The 7410-nt window shown below is 51.9% G+C and overlaps 1 protein-coding gene across 12 annotated transcripts in view; it reads left to right on the plus strand.

Moving 5' to 3' along the window:
* Positions 1-7028, plus strand: part of Hif3a (hypoxia inducible factor 3 subunit alpha) — a 33058-nt gene extending 26030 nt beyond the window's left edge. For 8 of the 12 annotated variants that reach the window (XM_020170895.2, XM_074057749.1, XM_074057748.1 and 5 more), the window contains 3 exons: positions 108-219; positions 2213-2294; positions 4201-7028. In XM_020170895.2, the coding sequence (XP_020026484.1) occupies positions 108-219; positions 2213-2294; positions 4201-4298 (292 nt within the window). In that variant the 3' untranslated portion in view covers positions 4299-7028. Of the gene's footprint in view, positions 1-107; positions 220-287; positions 441-2212; positions 2295-4200 lie in introns of those variants that run through there. The other 4 variants (XR_012442638.1, XR_012442636.1, XR_012442637.1 and 1 more) reach the window with 3 other exon arrangements.
* Positions 7029-7410: the final 382 nt, after the last annotated feature.

The raw sequence follows: 7410 nt of genomic DNA on the forward strand, positions 1-7410 counted from the left end.
GGCCATGAAAGTAGGAGGATGCGTGGATACACATTGCCTCCTCATACAGGTGTCTGCCCTTACCCAGCTTTGCTGTGTTCTGAGAGTCTTAACCTGTTTTTCTCCAGGGCCCTGGCCCAGAGCTCAGAGGACGAGGGGGCAGAGCTGCTGGGAGTGAGGCCCCCCAAAAGGCCCCCCAGCCCAGAATCCGGAAACTTCCTGCTGCCTCCTCTCAGCCTGGTATGTTTGGGAGTTGTGGGGATTCTCTGGTCTCAGATCCTAGCAGGCTTAAACCTCCTCTTTTATAGATGGGAAACCAGAGAGGGCCAAGGGCTGGCTGAAGGTCAGGCAGAAGGTCAACGGTCCAGCAGAAGCCAGGACCTTGATCTTCTAGTTCCACTAATGGGTATGAAAAGGCTTTGCAAATATGTGATAAGTGCCAAGAAGACACACTAAGCATGGTAAGGGGGAAATGAGGTAGTCAGTCTCAGTAGGAATCTTCTCTGCTTCCATGGGACCCCTCCCCAAACAAGAACAGCCTTGGCCTGAGCTGACACTCAGTGGGCTGCCATTCAGTGATGCACAAAAACAACCAAACCAGCCAAGCACAGTGATACAAACCTGTAATCCCAGCTACTCAGAGTCAGAAATCAGGAGGATCTCATTTCCAGGCCAGCCTAGGCAAAAAGTTAGCAGGACCTATCTCAACAAAAAGCTGGGCAGAGTGGTACATGTCTATAATCCCAGCTCTGGGGAGGCATAGGTAGGAGAATCATAGTCCAAAGCCAGCCTGGGCAAGCACAAGACCTTTCTGAAAAATAAGTAAAGCCAAAAGGGCTGGGGTGTGGTTCAAGTAGTACTTGCCTAGCAACCACAAGGCCTGCATTCAAACCCCCGTACAAAACAAGGCAAACAAAACCCCCCACAAATCAGCCTCCCTCCAGTCTTCTTGCTTCCAGTCTGGCTTCTATTGTCCTTTTTGCACAACAGCAAACAGAATGCCCTTTCTACCAGCCAGCCTGGACTGTGTCACTTCTACAAGGCCTCCCTCCAGAACCTCCCATGGCTCTCTGATGCCTGCAGAATTCCCTGGCTCCTTAATCTACAAAAGGACCTTTGAACATAAAGGGTGTGATTAGTAATACTGGGACCAGCACCATGGGGTTCCAGCAGGGGTGACAGGTGATCCCTGGACCCTGGAGAGAGCAGGGGCTCCCTGATAGGGGCTGAAACCTTCCATGGAAGGACACAGCCAATCCACAGAGACCCAGGAGGGAAGCAGCTAAAAGAACAAATACCCACTTCCTCCACCCGCCTGCTGGGTCTCCTCTGTGCTGAGCCCAGTGGGAACACAGCAAGGTCACATAGCGATGTGGTTCATGTACTGTCAGCCTCCTGGGGCCCACAGCAGTGGAAGGAGGGAGGAGGCTCTGGAGGAACACACAGGGTGTCCAGGACAATGACTTGCCCAAGTCACACTGCTGGCAGGTGCCCACTGGACCCCACCAATGCTCTGAACTAGAGTACCATCCTTCCTTTTTGGATATCGGTGATGCTGATCAGGATGATGGTGGTGGTGATGATGGTGGTGATAGTGGTGGTGATGGTGATGGTGGTGGTGGTGATGGTGGTGGTGGTGATGGTGGTGGTGGTGATGGTGATGGTGGTGGTGGTGATGGTGGTGGTGGTGGTGGTGATGGTGGTGGTGGTGATGATGGTGATGGTGGTGGTGATGATGGTGATGGTGATGATGGTGATGGTGATGGTGGTGGTGATGGTGGTGGTGGTGATGTGATGGTGATGGTGATGGTGGTGATGGTGATGGTGATGGTGGTGATGGTGATGGTGGTGGTGATGGTGGTGGTGGTGATGGTGATGGTGACGGTGGTGGTGGTGGTGGTGATGGTGATGGTGGTGATGGTGGTGGTGGTGGTGATGGTGGTGATGGTGGTGGTGATGGTGATGGTGGTGGTATATGTGGCGGTGATAGTGATGGTGATGTGGCGGTGATGGTGATGTGGTGGCGATGGTGATGGTGATGGTGGTGGCAATGGTGGTGGTGGTGGTGATGTGGTGATGGTGATGGTGGTGATGGTGATGGTGGTGATGGTGGTGGTGGTGATGTGGTGATGGTGATGGTGGTGGTGACAGTTGTGGTGATGGTCATGGTGATGGTCATGGTGATGATGATACTGATGGTGGTGGTGATGGCGCCTTTGTCTCTCTTCCACAGAGTTTCCTTCTAACAGGAGGACCCGCCCCAGGAAGCCAGCGGGATGCTGACGCCCCACTCTTGGACATGAATGAGCCCTTGGGTGAGTGACAACCTGGGCATACAGAGGTCCTGGCTCTCCCTCTCCCCAGGAAGATGACCTGGATGGTTGATCTCCACAGAGGGCTGACTCTGCCCCGAGGGTGATGGGGGACAGTTAGTACCCCCAAGGTGACCTTGGTGGAAACAGGAGGCCCCTTCCTCCTCTCCAGGTCCTTGCGGCAGGGGGAAGACTGTAGGGGAGGGGGAAGGGACTTGCCAAGGTGGAAAGTCTTGGGAGGCTGAAGCAAGAGGACAAGGGGTTTGAGGCCAGCCTGGGCTACACACTGAGTTTAAGACCAGCCTGGGCTGCATAGTGGTTCAGAGCCAACCTGGATTACATAGTAATATGCTGTCTCAAAAAAAGAAAGAAATAATGTCCCCAGTTGTGGCCACAGTGGCAACACTGGTACACAGCCTCTCCACGAGCGTGAGTCAAGCCGCAGCACTTGAAGCTCCAGGCACAAGTCAGAGGGGTCTTTCCAAAGCATGAATCTGACTCAGGCCCTCCTGTGCTCTAAACCCTGCTATGACTCCCTAGTACCCTTCAGAGAAAGATCAAACTGCTCAAGTCACTGCCAGCTTAGGCCGCTGCTTCATCTCAGACCACACTCTGCTTCACACACTCTGTTTCAGCCACAGTCACTGTCTTTTGGTTTACCCCTTTCTTTATCCACATAAAAATGGCGAACACTGTAAATTTCAGGCACTGTCTTGGTGCTAGAGATACACTGTGACTGAAACATATAGAAATCCCTGCCCTGATGGAACTGATGCTCTAGTGAGGGACAGACACCAAAACTAAGAGACAAGTGCAATAAAAAAAAAATTGCAAGAGATGCCAGACATGGTGATGCATGCCTATAATCCCAACTATTCAGGAGGCAGAGGTAGGAAGATCATGAGTTTGAGGCCATTCTGGGCAAAAGTGGCAAGACCCTGTCTCAAAAACAAAATGCAAACCAAAAGGGCTCAAGTGGTAGAGCCAATGTCTAGCATGCAAATAATACATACCAGAGAAAAAGAGTTCTGGGTGGTGGGAAGGGGAGTGGCTGTTCTAGGCAGACCCAACAGCAATTGCAAAGGTCCTAAAAGGGAAGTGTCTGTCTGTCTCATTTGGGGAAAAGCAAGGCCAATGTGGCAGAGGCAGAGGCCTGGGGCACTGTGGTGACTTTAAAATTGTCTTGCTTGAGCAAACTGCTTCAGGACCTTTGCACATCCCAGTGCCTCTGCCTGGAGCACCTTTTCTTGTATTCTTTGCCTAGTCATATCCTATAGCTTTCATATCAAATATGCCTCCTTCCTTACCCTCCCTCGCTCCATAAGCTCGTGTCTTGCAACATTCATTGGTACAATTGATTGGTTTGTGTGTGGATTTGAGGCCAGGGCTGTCCAGGTCATTGCTGGTCACTACCAAGTGCTCAGTCTGAGCAGGCTTTGTGCTCAGTCTCATTGGCTGGACTGTCAGCCCCACCGGAGCAGGGACTTTCCCCTTCTCCCTTTGTTTTTACAGTGCCAAGAGTGAAACTCAGGGCTCTGCACATTAACACTTGAGCCACACCCCCGGCCTACCTTGGCTTTTTTTTTTTCTTCTTCTTCTTTTATTCATATGTGCATACAATGTTTGGGTCATTTCTTTACCTCGGCTTTTTGACACAGGATCTCACTTTGTAACCCAGACCAGCCTTAAATTCACAATCCTCCTACCTCAGCCTCCTGAGTAGCTGGGATTACAGGCATGAGCCACTGCGCCTGGCCTGAACTTAGGTTGTTAACCATAGCTGTATTTGCTCAAGAGTTCACTGGTGTTGGAACCTTCCTCACCATCTTGCTTTTAACTCCGGGGTCAGGGGAGAAGGACAGGTCTGGTGTTCCTTTTCCCCTGGTTTATGTTCAGTCTTTCCCCACAGGCCTGGGCCCCTCGCTGCTCTCTCTCTACCCTGACGAAGACGCCGCTCAGCCCAGGAGCCACTTCACCCCAGCCGCAGGCTTGGCGCAGGTCCACTGAGCCAGCCCTCCGCCCTCCTCCCCTCTCCTGCCCCAGAAAGGACCTCAGCCACACTCCTCGCCGGCAGCCACGCACAGGATGGGCACCTCTCTGCCGAGCTGCCCCTGCCAGCCTGGGGCCTACCTCAGCCCCCACCCCTCTGCCCACACCCAGTCTAGGGCTCCTAGGGGTGGATTCAGCTCAGTGACCTCGGGGAGGGGTCTCTCGCCCCTCCTCCTCCTCTCAGGACTTCCTCTGGGGCTCTCCATACCTGGTTACCTCACTACCCCTTCCTCTGATTCTTGGTTTTATTTTGAGGAATTCGGGTGGGGAGAGGTGGGAGTCAAATGTGCTTCTGGCTCTGGGGGGTAAGGATAGCCATATTTACATTTCTGTCCTTTTTTAAAATCTTTGTTATTTCCATGATAAGGTTTTTAATCACTAGGAACTGCACGGGGTCCACACAATGTGGGACCCTGGCCTCCCCCTCAGGTGTCAGTCGGTGAGGCTCTGGGCCCGACCTCACCCCCGCGATTCTGATGGGGGTTCAGCCTCCCAAGCTGACCTTCTACTCTGGACTTCCCGCCACCTCCAGCCTCACCTGGACAGTGACAACACTCACAGTCCTCCTGTTGTAGCGGTAGCACACCGACTTCCTCCACTTCCAGACCACATGACCTCCGGCCTACCCTGGTTCTAGACTGTGTGACCTTTGACCTCTCTGGTTCTAAACTGTGTGACTTCTGACCTTTCCTGGTTCTAAGCCTTCCCTGTTTCTAGGCTCCGTGGCTTACAGCCCTCCCTCATTCTAGATCATGAAACCGCCAACACTTTCTAGTTTTAAACTTCATGGCCTCTGGCCTTCCCTGGTTCTAGACCATGTGACTTCTGACCTTTCCTGGTTCTAGATTATGCAACCTTCGGCCTTCCCTGGTTCTAGACTGTGCAATCAATCCCCAGCCTTCCCTGATTCTGGAGTATACCACGTCCGCCATGTTTTGCTGCAGCTTCCTCCAAGCCTCTCTGATTCTAAATCTCACCATCTTCAACACTTTCTTGTTCTATTCCTCACAACTTCCAATTCTGCCTGTTTTCAAGCTTCTCAATGTCCAAAAAAAATTGGTTCTAGAGCCTCCACCCTAGAGCCTGTGGCCACCAGCTTCCTCCAGCTCCAGAACTCATTCTGTACTTTCGTCTGATTCTAGTCCTGTACCTAAAAATCACTCTGGTTCTCGTCTCACACCCTCCACCTTTGAGTCCAGATCTGATGATTGGTGATTGCCTCAGCTTCTGGACTCCACAACTCCAAGCTTCCTGTTTGTTCTAGTCTTCCTGATCTCCAATTCATTTGGCTCCAAATCCAGACCTTGTAATTTGTGAATCATTTTAGTTCCAAGCCTATGGGGGCCTAGTTCATTCCCCTTCAACTCTCTGCACTCAAGAATTGCTTTCAAGCTGGGTGCTGGAGGCTCACGCCTGCAATCCTAGCTACTCAGGAGGCAGAGATTAGGAGGATCGAGGTTCAAAGCCATCCTGGGCAAATAGTTCTCGAGACCCTATCTTGAAAAAAGCCATCAAAAAAGGGCTGGTGGGGCTGGAGGTGTGGCTCAAGTGGTAGAGCTCCTGCCTTGCAAGTGCAAGGCCTTGAGTTCAAACCCCAGTACCACCACCAAAAAAAAAAAAAAAAGGGCTGGTGGAGTAGCTAAAGGTGTAGACCCTGAGTTCAAACCCCAGTACTGCAAAAAACAAACAACTTCTGATTATATAGACCTAGCCTTACAAGTTTCTCTGGTTCTAAATCTTACACACTCAACCCCCTTTGTTTCTAGATCTTCTGACTCCAAAATCCCTCTGGTTCTAGAACTTGGGCCTTGGGTTTTTTCTAATTTCATGATGACTTAACCCCTCTGGTTCTAGGCCTCACAGCTTCCAAATGCCTCTGATTTCAGGTCCAAATTCCTCAGGCTTAAGAACTCAGCCTCCAAATACTTCTTTTTTAGAATCTAGGTCTCACCCTGTGGATTCCTCTGATCCCAAGTCTTTCAGCCCGACTCCCTGACTCCAGACCTGACCCCTCCTAACTCCATTCTGGGCTCCGCACCTGCACAGAACCTGCTCTAATTCCTTCCCTCAGTCTTCCCATGATCCATCCGTACCCTCCAGCCCTTCCGCTCGTGAACTTCAAGCTCCTCTAACTTCATAGCCCTGATTTCTCTACCTTAGAACCCCTTTCACTCCCCAACCCAACTCTCCAGACACGCACTTACCTTGGCTTTACCCCAGGTGTCTGGGGGACCTGGGGCTCCTTCCCCCTTTTAGGAGGTTCACAATCCAGGCCACTTCTCCAGCCGCACAGGCACACGCACATCCCTATCTACATATCTCAGGGTGGGGAGAGAGGCTAGGACTCCTCGGCTCTCTGCCACCAGCTAAGTGTCCTTCTAATCCCCTCAGCTCCCCTCCTATGATGGTGCTACTCTCGGTCTCCCACAGGAAAAAGCTCCCCCCCAGCCCCATTCACCCCCTCTTTGGAAGGCACCACTTACTCTGTTTTGTCAGGTGGTGGGCTGTCCAGGTTGGTGCTATGGGGAGAAAGGGGATGACCCTCGTCCCTCAGGGGTGACATGGGCCCTCAGTGAACTGAACTGTGCTGGGGTGGGGGAGGGAAGGGCCTAGTCCAGCCATGCTGGCTGAGAGACCGACAAATGTCTCCAGAACCACCATAAAGAACTCGCCTTGGTAGGCACCAGAGTTCTGTGTGTTGGCTCCTTTGTGGTATCACTTCGGGGCTGTGGACACACTGGGTGGCTAGTGTCCATGTTACCCATGGTCTGTGTATGTGTGTGTGACCATGTGTTTCTGAATAAGTTTATGTCTTGTGTCTGGTGGTGTCATCCTGGGGAGACATATGGGTCTTTGTGACAGACTTCTGCAGACCTGTGTTGTACACAGGAAGGACCTGGGTTGTCCTTCCTTCTACCTGTGTGTGTCAGTAGCTGGGTGAAATGATTCTGCCACGTGTGTGCTTCTGGTTACTGATGTGGGAAGCGTTGTGACTTTTTATGGTTCTGTGTGATGTTGTGATGCCGTGCGTAAGTGGGACAGTTTCACGCTGTCATTCCAAGGACCGATG

The sequence above is a fragment of the Castor canadensis genome, chromosome 16, assembly GCF_047511655.1.
Source record: "Castor canadensis chromosome 16, mCasCan1.hap1v2, whole genome shotgun sequence".
NCBI lineage: Eukaryota > Metazoa > Chordata > Mammalia > Rodentia > Castoridae > Castor > Castor canadensis.